The sequence below is a fragment of the Panulirus ornatus genome, chromosome 54 (genome assembly GCF_036320965.1).
Source record: "Panulirus ornatus isolate Po-2019 chromosome 54, ASM3632096v1, whole genome shotgun sequence".
In the NCBI taxonomy this organism is placed as follows: domain Eukaryota; kingdom Metazoa; phylum Arthropoda; class Malacostraca; order Decapoda; family Palinuridae; genus Panulirus; species Panulirus ornatus.
The window spans coordinates 6,029,576-6,056,162 of NC_092277.1; the positions used below are offsets into that span (position 1 = coordinate 6,029,576).

A 26,587-nucleotide genomic window follows, 5' to 3' on the forward strand; every position below is an offset into this window, starting at 1 on the left:
GAGGTCTGCCATGACCATTACACTCTACACTGACGAAACTCAGACATGATGAAGGTAACTCAGATAACATGGTGGAGACAGAGTACCTACCTACCTACCTACCTACCTACCTACCTATCTACCTACATACCTACCTACCTACCGACCTACCTTCATACCTACCTACATACCTGCATACATACCCACCCACTCACTTTCCTACATACCTACATACATACCTACCTACCTACCTTCATACCTACCTACATACCTACATACATACCTACCTACCTACCTTCATACCTACCTACATACCTACCTACCTACTTACCCACCTACCTACTTACCTTCCTACCTACACACCTACCTACCTACCTTCATACCTACCTATACACATACCTACATACCTCCATAACTACCTACCTACCTACCTACCTTCACACTTACCTACATATATACATACTTACCTATCTACCTACCTACCTACATACACACATATACTTACCTAGTTTACCTACCTACCTACCTACATACATACATACCTACCTACATACATACCTACCTTCATACCTTCCAACATATCTAAATACATACCTACCTACCTACCTACATACATACCTACCTACATACCTCCCAACATACCTATATACATACCTACCAACCTACATACATACATACACACCTACCTACTTCCCTACATACATGCATACCTACCTACCTACCTACTTACATATATACCTACCTACCTACCTACATACATACATACATACATACATACATACATACATACATACATACATACATACGGTTACTTGCGACTAGATGTTGCCATTAGTCTGATCTTATATGTGAGATGGTAAGTGTGTGTTCGTGGAGTGACTGCCAGCAACCCGCGTGTTTGTGAGGCAAGAAGAATGGGCAGTTTCCTGGGCCAGGAAGGGAACTTGACAGATACCGTAGTGATGGCTCATTATATCGATATCACTAAACTTCATGATATCCAAGCGGGAGTATCCATCTGCTCCATGGTTACATGAGAAAGTGTGAAGGAAGAAAAATAAAAACTTCAGTATGAACACCTGCCATTAAGAATATTATCAAGAGATGAAAAAGAAAATAAACAGTTGAGTGGTAGATTAATAATCATCAGTTGAGTGGTAGATTAATAATCAACAGTTGAGTGGTAGATTAATAATCAACAGTTGAGTGGTAGATTAATAATCATCAGTTGAGTGGTAGATTAATAATCATCAGTTGAGTGGTAGATTAATAATCATCAGTTGAGTGGTAGATTAATAATCATCAGTTGAGTGGTAGATTAATAATCATCAGTTGAGTGGTAGATTAATAATCATCAGTTGAGTGGTAGATTAATAATCATCAGTTGAGTGGTAGATTAATAATCATCAGTTGAGTGGTAGATTAATAATCATGTTAAGAACAATTGTTCAGAGAGACAAAGTGTAGGAATCCAGGTATCAGATATAGTCACAAAACTGAGCTACATAATAACAAAGATACGAGCACTATACAGGTGTGTACAGAGTGAGAACCCTGGGTGAGAGGAGCGGGGACTAGCTGGGTAATGGTGGCATTAACCAGTAGCAGGTTATTAGCCGCTAATGGCGGCTTTGTCTGCCATTACTCTTACCTTATCTGGATATTTGGTTAAGGTCACAAAGTTAGGTAATTAAGAGAACAATAAGATACGGGCCATCAGTTAGATAACGTGTAACTCGGTGTTTTGTGGTCGACGGTGGTTGAGGCAGCTGTCATCGACCCACATTGACCATAGCTCGCCAAAGTCAACACAAGATAACCACCGGAGCCACACCAGTGTGCAACACTCAGGCCCAGCACCGTCTCTGTGGCTTAACAGGACATTCTACCAACTGTGATAATATTATTTATATCTTGATAACGTCATCGTGAAAATGTGTCTCATATAGAAAGTAAAATGCTTATTCATCTTATATCATCAATAATGAAAGAATTAAGTCGATATTGGTTTTATATCAAAGAGAAAACGTCAGAAGAAAGAGGCATTTTCCGGTCGTCCGTCCCCATATGACCATAATTGTGGCCACAAGACACGCCTGGCCAAGATAACCAGACACTAATACTGACGTTACACGTTTGGTTATCTGTCGGTTATATGGAGGCTGACACTGAGTTCTGTATGTGTTTGTAGTGCGTGAGGAGGAAGCTGTATGTGTACTACATGTTGACAATGTGTGTGTGTGAGGAGGAGGCACTGTGTGGACGAGTTCGTGGTGTACGAGGAAGAAGGAAAATATGTTCGTGTTCGTGGTGTGCAAGGACGAATCAGCGTTTTCTTTTTTTTTTTTTTTTGAGGACGCGGTGAGTGTGGGAGGCAAGAACCAAGAGAAGCAGAGAGAGAAACATATTGGCATGAGATGCTGTGTGACAGAGTAATATCTTGAGGTTTATGAAGAAGACATTATGTCTTTCTTACCATTTATTTCAATCTCTTGGCTAACTCACCCATCTCTTCTCTCTTATTCCTTCATCTCCTTTTATTTGTTCGTCCTTAACAAGTCTTCCACCTATCCCTCAGCTGCCTCCTGTTCTACTTCACCTGTTACTGTAGTCTACGTTCGTCACACGTCCTCTTTCAATCACGACTGATGGCCATCCCGTCACCTGCTTCTCTCACACCCTCGTCTTCATCAACCCTTCCTTCACCTGCTCTCCTTAACTGCTGCATTTTTTGTTTCCGTCAACATTCACTTGTTCTTCTTATTTACTGCTTCTTTGTGCTCTTTAACCCTCGTCTGTAACGCTCAAATTGCATTTCACCTGCCTTCTACCTACCCTCTCACCTGCAATTAACAGGTCTTTCCCTTTCTCCAAGTTTTCCATGGTGGTATGCCTGACCGATAGATTAAAGAGAGCACTCGCTATAGCGGAGGACTCTTACAAGCGACTGTGTACGGGAAGATTATCCTATCAACCTGGGCTAATTGATATAAATGTGGTGGGAGCGTGAGGGGGTGGGGAAGCACCAGTGATATGGGAGAGACTACCTGCCTACGATTCCCTACGACGAGGGGTTACCGTAAGGCAGAACTAGCGAGTATCGCTCATTCCATAGTCATCTGTTCTGGGTTCATCTGGGACGGACTATATTTTCTTTCGAATGTTTCTGTAGTTCCGTGCATGTTTCTTATATCACTTTCCATCACCCTTGGAAGGCACTTGTATATTTTTGTTTGATATTTTTTGGTAAACTCTATGGTATCCATGCAGACTCTATCATTCTTTTTTTCTTCTTTTTCCTTGTTGATAGACTTATACGCTCGTTAACTTTTTTGTTTTCTCGAGTCATTATGTTGCCACGAGATGATTATCACATTTCATATTCTTCTTCCTGAGATGTAAAGTTTGAATTCTTTCCGCTTTTCATGGTACTTCACATTCCATTCCCTCGATTTATCTCGTGAAATCCTTCTGATTTTTCTCTAACTTGTTTATTTCCATTTGTTTGATTGACAGCCTTAAAACACAGTAGCTAAATCCTGTATACATCTAACATTTCAATACATAATTATCTCTCGGCTGTGCGGGAGCGGGGCTGGGCTATAAATGAACATCCATATCAAAGCAGGTGGTTGAGGCAGCAACAACATACACGACAAGTGAGGCAGCAACAACGTACACGACAGTTGAGGCAGCAACAACTCACACGACAACTGAGGCAGCAACAACATACACGACAACTGAGGCAGCAACAACATACACGACAAGTGAGGCAGCAACAACATACACGACAAGTGAGGCAGCAACAACATACACGACAGTTGAGGCAGCAACAACGTACACGACAGTTGAGGCAGCAACAACGTACACGACAACTGAGGCAGCAACAACATACACGACAAGTGAGGCAGCAACAACATACACGACAAGTGAGGCAGCAACAACATACGCGACAAGTGAGGCAGCAACAACATACACGACAAGTGAGGCAGCAACAACGTACACGACAGTTGAGGCAGCAACAACGTACACGACAACTGAGGCAGCAACAACATACACGACAACTGAGGCAGCAACATCATACACGACAAGTGAGGCAGCAACAACATACACGACAGTTGAGGCAGCAACAACGTACACGACAACTGAGGCAGCAACAACATACACCACAACTGAGGCAGCAACAACATACACGACAAGTGAGGCAGCAACAACATACACGACAGTTGAGGCAGCAACAACATACACGACAACTGAGGCAGCAACAACATACACGACAACTGAGGCAGCAACAACATACACGACAGTTGAGGCAGCAACAACATACACGACAGTTGAGGCAGCAACAACATACACAAGTGAGGCAGCAACAACATACACGACAGTTGAGGCAGCAACAACATACACGACAGTTGAGGCAGCAACAACATACACGACAGTTGAGGCAGCAACAACATACACGACAGTTGAGGCAGCAACAACATACACGACAGTTGAGGCAGCAACAACATACACGACAAGTGAGGCAGCAACAACATACACGACAGTTGAGGCAGCAACAACATACACGACAGTTGAGGCAGCAACAACATACACGACAGTTGAGGCAGCAACAACATACACGACAACTGAGGCAGCAACAACATACACGACAGTTGAGGCAGCAACAACATACACGACAACTGAGGCAGCAACAACATACACGACAAGTGAGGCAGCAACAACATACACGACAAGTGAGGCAGCAACAATAAAAACGACAGGTGAGGCATCAACAACAGAAGCAACAGGTGAGGCATCAACAACGAGGCGACAGGTGAGGCATCAACAACAGAAGCAACAGGTGAGGCATCAACAACGAGGCGACAGGTGAGGCATCAACAGCAGAAGCAACAGGTGAGGCATCAACAACGAGGCGACAGGTGAGGCATCAACAACAGAAGCAACAGGTGAGGCATCAACAACGAGGCGACAGGTGAGGCATCAACAACAGAAGCAACAGGTGAGGCATCAACAACGAGGCGACAGGTGAGGCATCAACAACAGAAGCAACAGGTGAGGCATCAACAACGAGGCGACAGGTGAGGCATCAACAACAGAAGCAACAGGTGAGGCATCAACAACGAGGCGACAGGTGAGGCATCAACAACAGAAGCAACAGGTGAGGCATCAACATAGAAGCGACAGGTGAGGCATCAACAACAGAAGCGACAGGTGAGGCATCAACAACGAGGCGACAGGTGAGGCATCAACAACAGAAGTGACAGGTGAGGCATCAACAACAGAAGCGACAGGTGAGGCATCAACAACGAGGCGACAGGTGAGGCATCAACAACAGAAGTGACAGGTGAGGCATCAACAACAGAAGCGACAGGTGAGGCATCAACAACGAGGCGACAGGTGAGGCACCAACAACAGAAGTGACAGGTGAGGCATCAACAACAGAAGCAACAGGTGAGGCATCAACAACGAGGCGACAGGTGAGGCATCAACAACAGAAGCAACAGGTGAGGCATCAACAACGAGGCGACAGGTGAGGCATCAACAACAGAAGCAACAGGTGAGGCATCAACAACGAGGCGACAGGTGAGGCATCAACAACAGAAGCAACAGGTGAGGCATCAACATAGAAGCGACAGGTGAGGCATCAACAACAGAAGCGACAGGTGAGGCATCAACAACGAGGCGACAGGTGAGGCATCAACAACAGAAGTGACAGGTGAGGCATCAACAACAGAAGCGACAGGTGAGGCATCAACAACGAGGCGACAGGTGAGGCATCAACAACAGAAGTGACAGGTGAGGCATCAACAACAGAAGCGACAGGTGAGGCATCAACAACGAGGCGACAGGTGAGGCATCAACAACGAGGCGACAGGTGCAGCAGACACAATAGATGGGACACAGTGACCTTGGACCACCACAGTGTTGGTGGCAGAGATGGTAGGGAGGTGAGTGATGAAAGCCCCTGCCGTCAGGAGTCGTGATATACTTTAGTAACCTAATTACGAGGGTTTTATCCCCTACCACCACCATCATGCTGGTGTGATCGCTCTTTACCACGTCAGGAAGGGGAGGAGAGCAGCTACCACCACACACCACCAACAACACTCACACACACACCTGTCCACCTTTCTACTGCGACGCAACACTATAAACTCTCCTCTTACCATTTCTGGAGACATCCGGCACCATTTGCCTGAGTTAGGAGAAGTTCCTCGTACGTTGGTCCACAGAATACTGATGAGTCGCCTTGCCGAGGTATCATTCATGACTAGATAATGTATGTGAGGAGAAGATGATCTACAGCATACTTAAAGCATCACCTTCCATACAGGTTCTTAATGTCTCATTATGCAGGTGAGAAGTTGGTCTTCATTACGAGGACATAACTCAGCCAGAGGCGGGTGGCCACGGTACTGGCCACAGTGAGATACTGGCAGACGTGAGACAGATCAAAGGTCTTCAGTGTGTGTATATACTGTGTGTATATACTGTGTAACATTTGGTTGTTAACTGAGTAGCTTAACGTAGGAGTCGGGATGGAGGTAACTGAGAATGACAGAGAAGAAATGATGTGAGAATGGAGGGAGAGGATGGTGAGAGAGTTGGCAGAAGAGATGTAGGAGAATGGGAAGAGACAAGAGGCTCAGGTAAACCTGCATCGTTCACATGACTTTAAATTCTTATGAAAATATGATCAATTTGTATAGTAGAAAATATAGTTCAGATCTGAGGGGTAGCTACATGATGATCATTTGATAACAGACTAGTTTTGTTCATCTGCTTTGAAATATTTTTTCGATTATCTAGATTGCTCATAATCTGGTAAAGCAATCTTCCCTAACAGTTACACAGAAGGCCGAGGTGTTTGACAACTGACAATCTTTGGTAACAGTAGCCATCGAGGATGGTGGTCACGGTTCCTGGACACATCTGTTAAAAGAGACCAAACAAGATCCACCTCCCCCACGTTCGTATCCAAGTGACATCATCATCAAGGTTTCAAGGTGATGTTTGTATGAAGGTTTCACAAGAGAGTCATCATCTCCAAAATCAACAGTTATCGTTAGACCCAGAGATTACAGAAACACCTGACTATCATAATCTAAAAAATCTGTGACTCTTTAGGTATGATTGAAATCTATGTTAAGTCTACCTTGAAACTATGGTCTTTGTCATTCAAGAAACTTTAATCCATAGTAAGACAATTTTGAAAAGAGACCACAGGTCTGATTTAGACCAGTCCAGTGGTTCACTGTGAATATTCCACGACAGGTATAATTTGCGTAATTAGCAACGTTATAAATTTCAAAAATATCCCTCAGTATGAGTTAAATAACACTTGTTCTCTACATTCCCACCTAACTCTTGACATCACGTAACTTACACAACTCTTCGTTTTATTCACAAATTTTCTATTTCTGTTCTCTGGAGTATGGGAATAAGAAATCTGCCTAGTTGTATCATGCGTTTTATGATAGTCAACTAACTAGGCCGGGGTGGGAGGCTGGAAACGCTCCCATCTTTGTATCATCACCTCCTAAAAAAAGGCACAGAGTGAGTCATGCGAGACCTTTTTCCTTGAAGGTTCATGCTGGGATGTCTAAATGTGCGTGGCTACAACCGGAGTGTAGAGAGAGATATAGGTGTTACGTTTGATCAGAGGAACTTCTGGTGTTGAGGAAACTAAGTGAAGTGGAAATGGGTAGAATGGATTGAGAACTTTCAGGGCATAACGTCCGGTTTAGTGAAAGGACAAAGGTGAAAGGATTGGCAATACGGATGAAAAAGAAGTGTATAGGAGTGACAAATTGTTGCGGGTTAAGATAAGATTAGACCACGAGAGGTGAATGATTTCTAGTTCATGTTCACCTCCTAGTGAAAGGAGTGAATATGAAAGGAGTAATCTTTGGGTTGAGGTGTGAGAAAATCTAAGTTTTTTCATACAAGGAATCGGTTACTATTGCTGGGAATCTAAATACAAGAGTGAGTAGTATGGTAGTGGAGTGTACAGATGGCAGGCGTGGAATTCCCGGCATCATTGAAAATGTAGACAGCTTGTAGGAATGTGTGCTGAAAGATGAATGGTAATAGGGAATATTTGGGAAGAAAAATGCATGGTTGAGTGTGGTTGGAGGCCAAAGGTTTTATTAGATCATGTGCTGAGTGACAAACATGTAGTGGAAAGGTGTTGGATGTAAACGTATGGAGATGCGCAGCAAGTGAAACGTCTGATTTGTGAAGGCGAGGGTCAAAGTGTTTGGTGATTTAAGGACAAGAGAAATGACGTGAGAGACATGGTGAAAGCGAGCAAACAGGGAAAGTGGTTACATGCAGAGATACCAAGGGAGATTAAGTGAGAAATGGCATAGGGGTAATAAAATGAAGCTAGTGGACTGGATAATCAGTGCTTGAATTCTTCCGGTTGTGGGTGTGGCATGCAGAGTGTGGAACGTAGACGTTAAAAAAAAGTGAATTGTGCAGTGAGGAAGATGAGAAAGAAGATAGAAGTGTATGGATAGCACGTGCAGCGAGGGACTACAGTTTAATTGAATTGAAAAAATAGACAGAAGTTCAGGGAAAAAGTATGAGAGCTGAAAACGAGAGCAAACGAAAAATGGAGAGAGGATTGGTATGGATGAACCTGAGAGAGAAGTAGAAATGTTTTAAAGGGAGATGAACAGTGTGAGAGCAAATAACTGGGTATGAGAGTGAGGAGAGCGGTTAAAGTTGTGGTAACAGGATGAGCGGAGGTGTTTTATTTATAGTATTTTCAAAGACCGATGAATGTGATAGAATATAGGGAGGCAGATGTAATGTTCTTGGAACGAGGTAGCAAGCAGATTGATAGTTATGATGAATGGCATAGTGAAAAGAGAGGAAGTAGTGAAAGCCTTTTGTAACATGGAGTGTGGCAAAGCGGCAGGACTGGATGGTAATTCACTTGAATATTCCGAGAAAGGTGACGAGGATGCTGTTCCTTGGTTAATTAGGCTTATCGGTGTTTGTATAGACAAACTGGAGGTGTCTGAGACCAAGAGAGTGCATGTATAAAGGTAAGGTGGACAAAATTGAATATTCGAATTACAGTTACATAAGTCTATTGAGTATACAAACTAAGGTTAATTGGAGACTAGTAATTGAGAGGAGGTGGCATACTCAGAGCATTAGACTGAAAAGGGACAGTGTGACTTTAGAAGAGGGAAGGGGTGTGTTTGCGGCGAAGAGATGTTGTGGAAAATTCTTGGGGGAAATAATCTTATGCGATATTAATACATCTAGAAAATGCATATGATACGACTGACAGATGAATCGTATGGAAGGTGTCATGAGAATATGGTGTAAATGGTGGGCTGGAGAGTGAAGCGTGTGAAAGAGTAGGAAAAGAGGTGAATGTGTGGTGTCCAGTGCGGGTGGGTCTGCGTCAGTGATGAGAGGTATATCTATGGCTCTTTCATCTGTTTAAGGATGGGGTGGTGAGGGAGATTAATGCAAGGGCGAGGGTATGAGGGTTATGTAAGGTTCTGTGTAAGGATGCAGTCTCCAACAGCTAACTTGAAAGAAAAACTCCAGAGACAAGTGACAAGGTTCTGGAGACTGTGGAAAAGAAGAAAGTTGAGTCTAATGAGAGAAGCAAATCAAAGAGGTGAAGGACGGTTTGAGTGTTGAACAGGGAAGAACCTTAGGAAGTGGAGTGTTCTCTCTAGGTTTCTGGAGCTGACATGACAACGGATGGATCTCTTGGTATCTGAATTAAGTCAGAGAGTGCGAGAGAGGGACGGGGTGAGATAAGGAGCTTGTGGAAGAAAAGTATCCGAATGAGCAAAATGGATGTTAAGAATGTGAGTCTTGGGCCGTGAATAGAATAGAACGAACGAGGATGAATGTTATAGAAACGAAATGTCAAATAACAAAACGGCTCACGCGGTGGATTGATCGTGACAGAGAGACGTGTGGCAGTGAGCGAATTGGTAAAATGATTCGAGTATATGTATGAGAACTTAAACACCATCAGTGATATATCCTATATTCTCACGCAGTAGCATAGATATTGATATGATGTACGATTCGCCAATTAGATAAAATGATCGTGTAATGCTTCAGTTTGACGGTTTTGAAAAAGGTTGTAAAATGAGAAGAGATGAGACCAGAGTCGAAGAGAAGAACTAACGTCATAGAAATTATGCAGAACTCAACAGTTCTAAAGGTAACATGCACTAGAAAACAAAGTTCAGTAGCCAGGATCCAGGGTATTGTGTTGGAAGGTTATGTGATATATATATATATATATATATATATATATATATATATATATATATATATATATATATATATATATATATATATATATATATATATATATATATATATATATATATATATATATATATATATATATATATATATATATATATATATATATATATATATATATATATATATATATATATTATATATATATGTTAATTGACAGGCGCGCGAAAGAGAGACTTTTGGATGTTAATGTGCTGAGAGGTGCAACTGGAGGGATGTCTGATCATTATCTTGTGGAGGCTAAGGTGAAGATTTGTATGGGTTTTCAGAAAAGAAGAGTGAATGTTGGGGTGAAGAGGGTGGTGAGAGTAAGTGAGCTTGGGAAGGAGACTTGTGTGAGGAAGTACCAGGAGAGACTGAGTACAGAATGGAAAAAGGTGAGAACAATGGAAGTAAGGGGAGTGGGGGAGGAATGGGATGTATTTAGGGAATCAGTGATGGATTGCGCAAAAGATGCTTGTAGCATGAGATGAGTGGGAGGTGGGTTGATTACAAAGGGTAGTGAGTGGTGGGATGAAGAAGTAAGATTATTAGTGAAAGAGAAGAGAGAGGCATTTTAACGATTTTTGCAGGGAAAAAATGCAATTGAGTGGGAGATGTATAAAAGAAAGAGACAGGAGGTCAAGAGAAAGGTGCAAGAGGTGAAAAAGAGGGCAAATGAGAGTTGGGGTGAGAGAGTATCATTAGATTTTAGGGAGAATAAAAAGATGTTCTGGAAGGAGGTAAATAAAGTGCGTAAGACAAGGGAGCAAATGGGAACTTCAGTGAAGGGCGCAAATGGGGAGGTGATAACAAGTAGTGGTGATGTGAGAAGGAGATAGAGTGAGTATTTTGAAGGTTTGTTGAATGTGTTTGATGATAGAGTGGCAGATATAGGGTGTTTTGGTCGAGGTGGTGTGCAAAGTGAGAGGGTTAGGAATAATGATTTGGTAAACAGAGAAGAGGTAGTAAAAGCTTTGCGGAAGATGAAAGCCGGCAAGTGGGAATGTCTTAGGAATAAAGTCCGGGGTTGGTGAGAGGACAAGAGCAAGGAAGGAGTAGCACCACTCCTGAAACAGGAGTGGTGGGAGTATGTGATAGAGTGTAAGAAAGTAAACTCTTGACTAATATGGGTAAAACTGAAAGTACATGGAGAGAGATGGGTGATTATTGGTACATATGCACCTGGGCATGAGAAGAAAGATCATGAAAGGCAATTGTTTTTGGAGCAGCTGAGTGAGTGTGTTAGTAGTTTTGATGCACGTGACCGGGTTAGAGTGATGGGTGATTTGAATGCAAAGGTGAGTAATGTGGCAGGTGATGGAACAGTTGGTGTAAATGGGGTGTTCAGTGCTGTAACTGGAATTGGTGAAGAGCTTGTAGATTTATGTGCTGGAAAAGGACCGGTGATTGGGAATACCTGGTTTAAAAAGAGAGATATAGATAAGTATACGTATTCAAGCAGGAGAGATGGCCAGAGAGTGTTATTGAATTATGTGTTACTTGATAAGCGCACGAAAGAGAGACTTATGTATGGTAATGTGCTGAGAGGTGGAGGTAGAGGAATGTTTGATCATTATCTTGTGGAGGCGAAGGTGAAGATTTGTAGATATTTTCAAAAAAAAAGAAAGAATGTTGGGGTAAAGAGAGTGGTGAGAGAAAGTGAGCTTGGGATAGAGACTTTTGTGAGAAAGTACCAGGAGAGACTGAGTACAGAATGCAAAAAGGTGAGAACAAAGGAGGTAAAGGGAGTGGGGGAGGAATGGGATGTATTAGGGAAATAGTGATGGCTTGTGCAAAAGATGCTTGTGTCATGAGAAGCGTGGGAGGTAGGCAGATTAGAAAGGATAGTGAGTGGTGGAATGCAGAAGTAAGATTATTTGTGAAAGAGAAGAAAGAGGCATTTGAACGATTTTTGCAGGGACATAATGCAAATGAGTGGGAAATGTATAAAAGAAAGAGGCAGGAGGCCAAGAGAAAGGTGCAAGAGGTGAAAAAGAGGGCAAATGAGAGTTGGGGTGAGAGAGCATCATTTGATTTTAGGGAGAATAAAAAGATGTTTTGGAAGGAGGTAAGTAAAGTGCGTAAGAAAAGGGAACAAATGGGAACATCATTGAAGGGGGCTAATGGGGAGGTGATAACAAGTACTTGTGATGTGAGAAGGAGATGGAGTGAGTATTTTGAACGTTTGTTGAATGTGTTTTGATGATTGAGTGGCAGATACAGGGTGTTTTGGTCGAGGTGGTGTACAAAGTGAGAGGGTTAGGGAAAATGATTTGTTAAACAGAATAGAGGTAGTAAAAACTTTGAGAAAGATGAAATCCGGCAAGGCAGTGGGTTTGGATGGTATTGCAGTGGAATTTATTAAAAAGGGGATGACTCTGTTGTTGATTGGTTGGTAAGGTTATTGAATGTATGTATGATTCATGGTGAGGTGCCTGAGGATTAGCGAAATGCTTGCATAGTGCCAATGTACAAAGGCAAAGGGATAAAGGTGAGTGCTCAAATTACAGAGGTATAAATCTGTTGAGTATTCTTGGGAAATTATATGGGAGGGTATCGACTGAGAGGGTGAAGGCATATACAGAGCATCGGATTGGGGAAGAGCAGTGTGGTTTCAGAAGTAGTAGAGGATGTATTGATCAGGTGTTTGCTTTGAAGAATGCGTGTGAGAAATACTTAGAAAAGCAAGTGGATTTGTATGTAGAATTTATGGATCTGGGGAAGGCATATGATACAGTTGATAGAGATGCTCTGTGGAAGGTATTTAGAATATATAGTGTGGGCGGTATGCTGTTAGATGCAGTGAAAAGTTTTTATCGAGGATGTAAGGCATGTGTACGTGTGGAAGGAGAGGAAAGTGATTGGTTCTCAGTGAATGTTGGTTTTCGGAAGGGGTGCATGATGTCTCCATGGTTGTTTAATTAGCTTATGGATGGGATTGTTATAGAGGCGAATGTAAGAGTTTTAGAGAGGGGCAAGCATGCAGTCGGTTTTGGATGAGAGAGCTTGGGAAGTGAGTCAGTTGTTGTTCGCTGATGATACAGCGCTGATGACTGATTCGGGTGAGAAACTGCAGAAGCTGGTGACTGAGTTTGGTAAAGTGTGTGAAAGAAGAAAGCTGAGAGTAAATGTGAATAAGAGCAAGGTTATTAGGTACAGTAGGGTTGAGGGACAAGTCAAATGGGTACGTTTGAATGGAGAAAAACTGGAGGAAGTAAAGTGTTTTAGATATCTTGGAGTGGATCTGGCAGCGGATGGAACCATGGAAGTGGAAGTGAGTCATGGGGTGGGGGAAGGGGCGAAAGTTCTGGGAGCGTTGGAAAATGTGTGGAAGGCGAGAACGTTATCTCGGAGAGCAAAAATATGTACGTTTGAAGGAATAGTGGTTCCAACAATGTTATATGGTTGTGAGGCGTGGGCTATAGAAGAGTTGTGCGGAGGAGGGTGGATGTGTTGGAAATGAGATGTTTGAGGACAATATGTGGTGTGAGGTGGCTTGATCGAGTAAGTAATGTAAGGGTAAGAGAGATGTGTGGTAATAAAAAAAAGTGTGGTTGAGAGAGCAGAAGAGAGTGTTTTGAAATGGTTTGGTCACATGGAGAGAATGAGTGAGGAAAGGTTGACGAACAGGATATAAGTGCCAGAGGTGGAGGGAACAAGAAGTGGGAGACCAAATTGGAGGTGGAAAGATGGAGTGAAAAAGAGTTATCGGGAGCTGAACATGCAGGAGGGTGAATGGTGTACAAGGAATGGAGTGAATTGAAACGATATGGTATACAGGGGTCGACGTGCTGTCAATGGATTGAACCAGGGCATGTGAAGTGTCTGTGGTAAACCATGGAAAGTTCTATGGGCCTAGATGTGGAAAGGGAGCTGTGGTATCGGTGCATCATACATGACAGCTAGAGACTGAGTATGAACGAATGTGGCCTTTGTTGACTTTCCCTAGCGCTACCTCGCGCACATGCGGGGCGAGGGGGCTGTCATTTCATGTGGGGCGGGGTTGCGGCGGGAATGAATAAGGGCAGACAGTATGAATTATGTACATGTGTATATATGTATATGTCTGTGTGTGTGTATATATGTATACGTTGAGATGTATAAGTATGTATATGTGCGTGTGTGAACGTGTATGCATATACATGTGTATGTGGGTGGGTTGGGCCATTTTTTCTTCTGTTTTCTAGCGCTACCTCGCTAACGCGGAAGACAGCGACAAAGTATAATAAAAAAGATATATATATATATATATATATATATATATATATATATATATATATATATATATATGATGGAGAGAGATGGGTGATTATTGGTGCATATGCACCTGGGCATGAGAATAAAGATCATGAGAGGCAAGTGGTTTGGGAGCAGCTGAATGAGTGTGTTAGTGGTTTTGATGCCCAAGACCGGGTTATAGTGATGGGTGATTTGAATGCAAAGGTGAGTAATGTGGCAGTTGAGGGAATAATTTGTATACATAGGGTGTTCAGTGTTGTAAATGGAAATGGTGAAGAGCTTGTAGATTTGTGTGCTGAAAAAGACCTGTTGATTGGGAATACCTGGTCTAAAAAGCGAGATATACATAAGTATACGTATGTAAGTAGGAAAGATGGCCAGAGCGTTATTGGATTACGTGTTAATTGATAGACGCTCGAAAGAGAGACTTTTGGATGTTAATGTGGTGAGAGGTGCAACTGGAGGGATGTCTGATCATTATCTTGTGGAGGCGAAGGTGAAGATCTGTAGGGGTTTTCAGAAAAGAAGAGAGAATGTTGGGGTGAAGAGAGTGGTGAGAGTAACTGAGCTTGGGAAGGAGACTTGTGTTAGGAAGTACCAGGAGAAACTGAGTACAGAATGGAAAAAGGTGATATCAAAGGGGGTAAGGGAAGTGGGGGAGGAATGGGAGGTATTTAAGGAAGTAGTGATGACTTGCGCAAAAGATGCTTGTGGCATAAGAAGCGTGGGAGGTGGGTTGATTAGAAAAGGTATTGAGTGGGGGGATGAAGAAGTAAGATTATCAGTGAAAGAGAAGAGAGAGGCATTTGGACGAATTTTGCAGGGAAAAAATGCAAATGAGTGGGAGATGTATAAAAGAAAGAGGCAGGAGGTCAAGAGAAAGATGCAAGAGGTGAAAAAGAGGGCAAATGAGAGTTGGGGTGAGAGAGTATCATTAGATTTTAGGGAGAATAAAAAGATGTTTTGGAAGGAGGTAAATAAAGTGCGGAAGACAAGGGAGCAAATGGGAACTTCAGTGAACGGCGCAAATGGAGAGGTGAAAACTAGTAGTGGTTATGTGAGAAGGATATGGAGTGAGTATTTTGAAGTTTTGTTGAATGTGTTTGATGATAGAGTGGCAGATATAGGGTGTTTTAGTCGAGGTGGTGTGCAAAGTGAGAGGGTTAGGGAAAATGATTTGGTAAACAGAGAAGAGGTAATAAAAGCGTTGCGGAAGGTGAATGCCGCCAAGTCAGCAGGTTTGGATGGTATTGCAGTGGAATTTATTAAAAAAGGTGGTGACTGTATTGTTGACTGGTTGGTAAGGTTGTTTAATGTATGTATGATTCATGGTGAGGTGCCTGAGGATTGGCGGAATGCTTGCATAGTGCCAATGTACAAAGGCAAAGGGGATAAGAGTGAGTGCTCAAATTACAGAGGTATAAGTTTGTTGAGTATTCCTAGTAAATTATATGGGAGGGTATTGATTGAGAGGGTGAAGGCATGTACAGAGCATCAGATTGGAGAAGAGCAGTGTGGTTTCAGAAGTGGTAGAGGATGTGTGGATCAGGTGTTTGCTTTGAAGAATTTATGTGAGAATTACTTAGAAAAGCAAATGGATTTGTATGTAGCATTTATGGATCTGGAGAAGGCATATGATAGAGTTGATAGAGATGCTCTGTGGAAGGTATTAAGAATATATGGTGTGGGAGGCAAGTTGTTAGAAGCAGTGAAAAGTTTTTATCGAGGGTGTAAGGCATGTGTACGTGTAGGAAGAGAGGGAAGTGATTGGTTCTCAGTGAATGTAGGTTTGCGGCAGGGGTGTGTGGTGTCTTCATGGTTGTTTAATTTGTTTACGGATGGGGTTGTTAGGGAGGTGAATGCAAGAGTTTTGGAAAGAGGGGCAAGTATGCAGTCTGTTGTGGATGAGAGAGCTTGGGAAGTGAGTCAGTTGTTGTTCGCTGATGATACAGCACTGGTGGCTGATTCATGTGAGAAACTGCAGAAGCAGGTGACTGAGTTTGGTAAAGTGTGTGAAAGAAGAAAGTTAAGAGTAAATGTGAATAAGATCAAGGTTATTAGGTACAGTAGGGTTGAGGGTCAAGTCAATTGGGAGGAAAGTTTAAATGGAGAAAAACTGGAGGAAGTAAAGTGTTTTAGATATCTGGGAGTGGATATGGCAGCGGATGGAACCATGGAAGCGGAAGTGAATTATAGGGTGGGGGAGGGGGCGAAAGTTCTGGGAGCCTCGAAAAATGTTTGGAAGTCGAGAACATTATCTCGGAAAGCAAAAATGGGTATGTTTGAAGGAATTGTGGTTCCAACAATGTTGCATGAATGCGAGGCGTGGGCTATAGATAGAGTTGTGCGCAGGAGGGTGGATGTGCTGGAAATGAGATGTTTGAGGACAATATGTGGTGTGAGGTGGTTTGATCGAGTGCGTAATGTAAGGGTAAGAGAGATGTGTGGAAATAAAAAGAGCGTAGTTGAGAGAGCAGAAGAGAGTTTTTGAAATGGTTTGGTCACATGGAGAGAGTGAGTGAGGAAAGATTGACCAAGAGGATATATGTGTCGGAGGTGGAGGGAACGAGGAGAAGTGGGAGACCAAGTTGGAGGTGGAAAGATGGAGTGAAAAAGATTTTGAGTGATCGGGGCCTGAACATGCAGGAGGGTGAAAGGCGTGCACGGAATAGAGTGAATTGGAACGATGTGGTATACTGGGGTCGACGTGCTGTCAATGGATTGAACCAGGGCATGTGAAGCGTCTGGGGTAAACCATGGATAGTTCTGTGGAGCCTAGATGTGGAAAGGGAGCTGTGGTTTCGGTGCATTATTACATGACAGCTAGAGACTGAGTGTGAACGAATGGGGCCTTTGTTGTCTTTTCCTAGCGCTACCTCGCACATATGAGGGGGGAGGGGGTTGTTATTCCATATGTCGCGAGGTGGCGATGGGAATAAATAAAGGGAGAAAGTATGAATTATGTACATGTGTATATATGTATATGTCTGTGTGTGTATATATATGTGTACATTGAGATGTATAGGTATGTACATTTGCGTGTGTGGACGTAAATGTATATACATGTGTATGTGGGTGGGTTGGGCCATTTTTCGTATGTTTCCTTGCGCTACCTCACTAACGCGGGAGACAGCGACAAAGCAAAATAAAAAGCAAAACAATAATACCACATCGATCCAATTCACTCTTCCTTGCACACCTTTCACCCTCCTGCATGTTCAAGCCCCGATCACTCAAAATCTTTTTCACTCCATCTTTCACCTCCAATTTGGTCTCCCACTTTTCCTCGTTCCCTCCACCTCTGACACATATATCCTCTTCTTCAATCTATCCTCACTCATTTTCTCCATGTGACCGAACCATCTCAAACACCCTCCTCTGTTCTCTCAACCACACTCTTTTTATATCCACACATCTCTCTTACCCTTACATTACTTTCTCGATCAAACCGCCTCACACCACATATTGTCCTCAAATATCTCATTTCCAGCACATCCACCCTCCTGCGCACAACTCTATCCATAGCCCACGCCTCGCAACCATACAACACTGTTGGAACCACTATTTCTTCAAACATACCCATGTTTGCTTTCCGAGATAATGTTTTCGTCTTCCACACACTCTTCAACGCTCCCAGAACTTTCGCCCCCTCCTCCACCCTATGATTAACTTCCGCTTCCATGGTTCCATGCACTGCCAGATCCACTCCAAGATATCTAAAACACTTTACTTCCTCCAGTTTTTCTCCATTCAAACCTACCTCCCAATTGACTTGACCCTCAACCCTACTCTACCTAATAACCTTGCTCTTATTCACATTTACTCTCAACTTTCTTCTCTCACACACTTTACCAAACTCAGTCACCAGCTTCTGCAGTTTCTCACATGAATCAGCCACCAGTGCTGTATCATCAGCGAACAACTGAATCACTTCCCAAGCTCTCTCATCCACAACAGACTGCATACTTGCCCCTCTCTCCAAAACTCTCTCACACCCCTGCCGCAAACCTACATTGACTGAGAACCAATCAGTTTCCTCTCTTCCTGCACGTACACATGCCTTACACCCTCGATAAAAACTTTTCACTGCTTCTAACAACTTGCCTCCCACACCATATATTCTTAATACCTTCCACAGAGCATCTCTATCAACTCTATCATATGCCTTTTCCAGTACCATAAATGCTACATACAAATCCATTTGCTTTTCTAAGTATTTCTCACATACATTCTTCAAAGCAAACGCCTTATACACACATCCTCTACCACTTCTGAAACCACACTGCTCTTCTCCAATCTGGTGCTCTGTACATGCCTTCACCCTCTCAATCAATACCCTTTCATATCATTTCCCAGGAATACTCAAAAAACTTATACCTCTGTAATTTGAGCACTCACCTTCGTCCTTTTTGCCTTTGTACAATGGCACTATGCAGACATTCCGCCAATCCTCAGGCACCTCACCATGAGTCATACATACATTAAATAACCTTACCAACCAGTCAACAATACAGTCACCCCCTTTTTTAATAGATTCCACAGCAATACCATCGAACACTGCTGCTTTGCTGGCCTTCATATTTCACAAAGCTTTTACTACCTCTTCTCTGTTTACCAAATCATTTTCCCTAACCCTCTCACTTTGCACACCACCTCGACCAAAATACCCTGTATCTGCCATTCTATCATCAAACACATTCAACAAACCTTCAAAATACTCACTCCATCTCCTTCTCACATCACCACTACTTGTTATCACCTCCCAATTAGCCCCCTTCACTGAGGTTTCCATTTGTTTCCTTTTCTTACGCACTTTATTTACCTCCTTTCAAAACATCTTTTTATTCTCCCTAAAATTTAATGATACTCTCTCACCCCAACCCTCACTTGCCCTCTTTTTCACCTCTTGCACCTTTCTCTTGACCTCCTGCCTCTTTCTTTTATACATCTCCCACTCATTTGCATTTTTTCCCTGCAAAAACCGTCCAAATGCCTCTCTCTTCTCTTTCACTAATAATCTTACCTCTTCATCCCACCATTCATCACCCTTTATAATCAACCCACCTCCCACGCTTTTCATGCCACAAGTATCTTTTGCACAAGTCATCACTGCTTACCTAAATACATCCCATTCCTTCCCCACTCCCCTTATCTCCTTTGTTCTCACCTTTTTCCATTCTGTACTCAGTCTCTCCTGGTACTTCCTCACACAAGTCTCCTTCCCAAGCTCACTTTCTCTCACCACTCTCTTTACCCCAAAATTCTCCCCTCTTTTCTGAAAACGTCTACAAATCTTCACATTCGCCTCCACAAGATAATGATCAGACATACCTCCAGTTGCACCTCTCAGCACATTTACATCCAAAAGTCTTTCTCTCGCATGCCTATCGATTAACACGTAATCCAATAATGCTCTCTGGCCATCTCTCCTACTTACATACGTATATTTATGTATATCTCTTTTTTTAAACCAGGTATTCCCAATCACCAGTCCTTTTTCAGCACATAAATCTACAAGCTCTTCACCATTTCCATTTACAACACTGGACACCCCATATATACCAATTATTCCCTCAACTGCCACATTACTCACCTTTGCATTCAAATCACCCATCACTATAACCCGGTCTCGTGCATCAAAACTAATAACACATTCATTCAGCTGCTCCCAAAATACTTGCCTCTCATGATCTTTCTTCTCATGCCCAGGTGCATATGCACCAATAATCACCAATCTCTCTCCATCAACTTTCAATTTTACCCATATCAATCTAGAGTTTACTTTCTTACACTCTATCACATACTCCCACCACTACTGTTTCAGGAGTAGTGTTACTCCTTCCCTTGCTCTTGTCCTCTCACTAACCCCTGACTTTACTCCCAAGACATTCCCAAACCACTCTTCCCCTTTACCCTTGAGCTTCGTTTCACTCAGAGTCAAAACATCCAGGTTCCTTTCCTCAAACATATTACGTATCTCTCCTTTTTTCTCATCTTCGTTACATCCACACACATTTAGACACCCCAATCTAAGCCTTCGAGTAGGATGAGCACTCCCCGCGTGACTCCTTCTTCTGTTTCCCCTTTTAGAAAGTCAAAATACAAGGAGGGTAGGGTTTCTAGCCCACCGCTCCCGCTCCCGCTCCCTTTAGTCGCCTTCTACGACACGTGAGGAATGCGTGGGAAGTATTCTTTCCTAGGCACCAGGACCATCAACTGACCCATACACCAGGACCACCAACTGATCCAGGTACCAGGACCATCAACTGACCCAGGCACCAGGACCATCAACTGACCCAGGCACCAGGACCACCAACTGACCCAGGCACCAGGACCACCAACTGACCCAGGCACCAGGACCACCAACTGACCCAGGCACCAGGACCACCAACTGACCCAGGCACCAGGACCACCAACTGACCCAGGCACCAGGACCACCAACTGACCCAGGCACCAGGACCACCAACTGACCCAGACACCAGCACCACCAACTGACCCAGACACCAGGACCACCAACTGACCCAGGCACCAGGACCACCAACTGACCCAGGCACCAGGACCACCAACTGACCCAGGCACCAGCACCACCAACTGACCCAGGCACCAGGACCACCAACTGACCCAGGCACCAGGACCACCAACTGACCCAGGCACCAGACCACCAACTGACCCAGGCACCAGCACCACCAACTGACCCAGACACCAGACCACCAACTGACCCAGGCACCAGGACCACCAACTGACCCAGGCACCAGGACCACCAACTGACCCAGGCACCAGGACCACCAACTGACCCAGGCACCAGGACCACCAACTGACCCAGGCACCAGGACCACCAACTGACCCAGGCACCAGGACCACCAACTGACCCAGGCACCAGGACCACCAACTGACCCAGGCACCAGGACCACCAACTGACCCAGGCACCAGGACCACCAACTGACCCAGGCACCAGGACCACCAACTGACCCAGACACCAGGACCACCAACTGACCCAGGCACCAGGACCACCAACTGACCCAGGCACCAGGACCACCAACTGACCCAGGCACCAGGACCACCAACTGACCCAGGCACCAGGACCACCAACTGACCCAGACACCAGACCACCAACTGACCCAGGCACCAGGACCATCAACTGACCCAGCACCAGACCACCAACTGACCCAGGCACCAGGACCATCAACTGACCCAGGCACCAGGACCACCAACTGACCCGAGACACCAGACCACCAACTGACCCAGGCACCAGGACCATCAACTGAGCCAGGCACCAGGACCATCAACTGACCCAGGCACCAGGACCACCAACTGACCCAGGCACCAGGACCACCAACTGAGCCAGGCACCAGGACCACCAACTGACCCAGGCACCAGGACCACCAACTGACCCAGGCACCAGGACCACCAACTGACCCAGGCACCAGGACCATCAACTGACCCAGGCACCAGGACCACCAACTGACCCAGACATCAAGACCACCAACTGACCCAGGCACCAGGACCACCAACTGACCCAGGCACCAGGACCATCAACTGAGCCAGGCACCAGGACCACCAACTGACCCAGACATCAAGACCATCAACTGACCCAGACATCAAGACCACCAACTGACCCAGGCACCAGGACCATCAACTGACCCAGACATCAAGACCACCAACTGACCCAGGCCCCAGGACCACCAACTGACCCAGACACCAGGACCACCAACTGACCCAGGCACTAGGACCACCAACTGACCCAGGCACCAGGACCATCAACTGAGCCAGGCACCAGGACCATCATCTGACCCAGACATCAAGACCACCAACTGACCCAGGCACCAGGACCACCAACTGACCCAGGCACCAGGACCATCAACTGACCCAGGCACCAGGACCATCTACTGACCCAGGCACCAGGACCATCAACTGACCCAGATATCAAGACCACCAACTGACCCAGGCACCAGGACCATCAACTGACCCAGGGGCAAGGACCACCAATTGACCCAGGCACCAGGACCACCAACTGACCCAGGCACCAGGACCACCAACTGACCCAGGGGCAAGGACCACCAACTAACCCAGGCACCAGGACCATCATCTTACCCAGGCACCAGGACCACCAACTGACCCAGGCACCAGGACCACCAACTGACCCAGGCACCAGGACCACCAACTGACCCAGGCACCAGGTCCATCAAATGACCCAGGCACCAGGACCATCAACTGACCCAGGCACCAGGACCACCAACTGACCCAGGCACCAGGACCACCAACTGACCCAGACATCAAGACCATCAACTGACACAGGCACCAGGACCACCAACTGACCCAGGCACCAGGACCATCAACTGACCCAGGCACCAGGACCATCAACTGACCCAGACATCAAGACCCCCAACTGACCCAGGCACCAGGACCATCAACTGACCCAGGCACCAGGACCATCAACTGACCTAGGCACCAGGACCACCAACTGACCCAGGCACCAGGACCACCAACTGACCCAGACATCAAGACCACCAACTGACCCAGGCACCAGGACCATCAACTGACCCAGACATCAAGACCACCAACTGACCCAGGCACCAGGACCATCAACTGACCCAGGCACCAGGACCACCAACTGACCGAGACATCAAGACCACCAACTGCCCCAGGCACCAGGACCATCAACTGAGCCAGGCACCAGGACCATCAACTGACCCAGGCACCAGGACCACCAACTGACCCAGGCACCAGGACCACCAACTGAGCCAGGCACCAGGACCATCAACTGAGCCAGGCACCAGGACCACCAACTGACCCAGACACCAGGACCACCAACTGACCCAGGCACCAGGACCACCAACTGACCCAGGCACCAGGACCACCAACTGACCCAGATATCAAGACCACCAACTGACCCAGGCACCAGGACCACCAACTGACCCACGCACCAGGACCACCAACTGACCCAGGCACCAGGACCACCAACTGACCCACGCACCAGGACCACCAACTGACCCAGGCACCAGGACCATCAACTGAGCCAGGCACCAGGACCACCAACTGACCCAGGCACCAGGACCATCAACTGACCCAGGCACCAGGACCATCAACTGACCCAGGCACCAGGACCATCAACTGACCCAGGCACCAGGACCATCTACTGACCCACGCACCAGGACCACCAACTGACCCAGGCACCAGGACCACCAACTGACCCAGGCACCAGGACCATCTACTGACCCAGGCACCAGGACCATCAACTGACCCAAGGGTAAGTTCAGCTGGTCGTTGCTTGATCAAGCATGGCTGAGGGTTAGCTCAGCAGCTCGTAGCATGTGTCTTGCATGGCCGAGGGTTGGTACAGCTGTGCTGAGGTCATGTTTCCCGGTTTCACGGTACAGCATGATGTGCAGAGTGAGGACACGATAGAAAATGATGTTGAGGTTGAGGACACGGTACAGCATGATGTGCAGAGTGAGGACACGATAGAAAATGATGTTCAGGTTGAGGACACGGTACAGCATGATGTGCAGAGTGAGGACACGATAGAAAATGATGTTGAGGTTGAGGACACGGTACAGCATGATGTGCAGTCTGACTATGAGGTTGAGAACATGCAGGATGATGAACAATCTGATATTAATGTTTAGGATAATACTGAAGTTGATACCCAGGTTCAGAAGCTGACAGAAATACAGTGTGTCGATGAATCAGACGAGGAAGACGATCAAGTGATAGATCCAGTTTTCTTGATCCAGGAGGAAATTGATGAAATTAAATTTATCAAGAAGTTGCACGAAAGAGGCAATGGGATAATACACCAAGTATTATTCAATGGGGAGAAGAGTGTTAGTAAAACCCTTCATGATGAACACGACTTGTTCAATTTACTGGATGAGGCCGAAATCCTATGTCACCTAAAGGGAGCCGGAGGGGCTCCTTTCTTGTACGGCCTGTCCCAAGTACCTGCCAGGATTATCATGTCCTTCGTCGGCAGTCCTTATGAGAAGTATCTACAGACCCGGTCAGAAAAAGATATTGTCGACTCTGTCATCTCCATTCTAGACCTACTGGAAGAGATCCACGAAGCAGGCGTCATACACAGTGATATTAAAATTGACATCACTGTGACCTACGTCGGTGGCGTGTCCTTCTATTTCGTTGACTTCGGCCTGAGCACGATGGAAGGAGAAATTCTAAAACTGGTGGGTGAAGGAGGGAAACCTTGGATGTCCCCTGAATCCGTGAACCGTGAACCCCTCTCACCTGCCAGTGACGTGTTCTCCCTCGGCTTTTTATTCAATGATATTCAAAGTTACGTCGAAAAAGAATAGGTAAAGCGACACCTCAAAGAACTGCAAAAACTTGTGGAAGTCCGTGACCCGGCAAGGCGACCATCGCTGGCTGATATAAAAGCCGGTATAGAGAAGGTGAAGGAACGAGCGTGGCGACAGCGTAAGGGTCGTCCAGCTAAGCGGGTTAGGAGAACCAAGTTGCCAGCAGGTTGATGTGTGACGTGTCATCATCATCATCATTATCTTCCGTCTTCTTCACGTGAACCCATGTTGAAGGTATGTACTTGTGGTGGCGACGAAGGGAATCCCTTACTCAAAAGTGAGGTTTGATACATTCCGTCAGTTACCTTTCCATATATTATATATACATATACATATATATATATATATAAATTGTATAATCTAATATTTGCTGAACTTAGATTTCTCTCCATGTCTCAGAAGGTCAAGATGGCCCCGCTGCTGGGTGTGTACACCTCCTGACGTTGTTGTCACGTCTGCACATCTGACGGTGTCTTCTGTCTCGCTTGGTCAAAAAAGGATTTTTTCACAGTTACGGAGAGAGAGAGAGAGAGAGAGAGAGAGAGAGAGAGAGAGAGAGAGAGAGAGAGAGAGAGAGAGAGAGAGAGAGAGAGAGAGAGAGAGAGAGAGAGTGTCACCAAGACCTGACGACGAGGAGTGATGGTAACTCTAGTGTGTGTCACCAGGACCTGGTCCCAGTGTTGCCTCCCCCCATCCCGTTCCCTCTGGCTACCGCCTCATCCCTGTATTTCATCTTCCTTGTTCCGTTTTCTGTTACTACATTCTCGTGTCTTTGTTCTGTGTTCTGATTCTTTTCTGATGTATTGCTTGTTTACTGCTCGTTCTATTGTTTGTTCTCACTAATTTTTTATGTTTACCTATATATTCTTTGTTCACTTCTGCTCTTTGGGTTCGGTAGTTCCCCTCCAGCCTTTGCCTTCTCTGCATTTTTTCAAGTATTCTTATATACCAAGTTGCTGTTTTCCAGTTTCATTTCCTACACCTAACCTGCTCACCTGTCTCTCTCCTACATGGTCATCCTCCTACATGGTCATCCCATTCCTCCTCTTCTCTATATTCCTCCCATGACTGGCTCTTGCCCTTCACTATCCTGGTCACATTCGACCTATTCACTTTACCTGCGAGGATCCAGACAGGTAAAGATTAGGGCGTCCTGTCACTACACCAGCGCCTTCATCAACAAATCTCATTACCTCTCTCATAACTAACTACGTACGTACGTACGGCTAGATCACTTCAGTCATGCTTCCGAAAACGGGGGAAGAGAGAGAGAGAGAGAGAGAGAGAGAGAGAGAGAGAGAGAGAGAGAGAGAGAGAGAGAGAGAGAGAGAGAGCTACGTAAACCCCTCACAACCACTGTTCAACGCCAGTGTCGTACACAGACCAGCTCCCACCTTAATGTCACACATGTCTCTCGGGTTTTCCTGCAAAACATTCATATTTCATGTGTAATATACGACCTGATCACCCGGTAACACCGCTGGTGTCCCACATACTGAGCCATCCATGGCCGAAGATAACTGACAGAGCATCCGCTCTGTGTTGCTCTTGCCCGAAGAATTTATGAATGTTTCCGAGCGGCCTCCTCCATCGTGCATGATAACGTCACGTTGTATTCAACGTAACGGCGTGAAGGCAGAAGGGATGGTCGTCTTTCATACAGTTTACTGGACGGAAAAGTCTGAAAGGATTATATTTCATCTGATGAGACTTCAGGGCCTTCAGATCGAGGCGCTGTCCTCGCAAAGGTTTCCAGA

The 26,587-nt window shown here is 45.2% G+C and overlaps 1 protein-coding gene across 1 annotated transcript in view; it reads left to right on the forward strand.

Moving 5' to 3' along the window:
• Positions 1–24,827, forward strand: part of LOC139765345 (uncharacterized) — a 48,814-nt gene extending 23,987 nt beyond the window's left edge. Inside the window, exon 2 of the mRNA XM_071692723.1 lies at positions 24,144–24,827. Coding sequence (XP_071548824.1) covers positions 24,144–24,827 — 684 coding nt within the window. The remainder of the gene's footprint in view (positions 1–24,143) is intronic.
• The last annotated feature ends 1,760 nt before the right edge of the window (positions 24,828–26,587 follow it).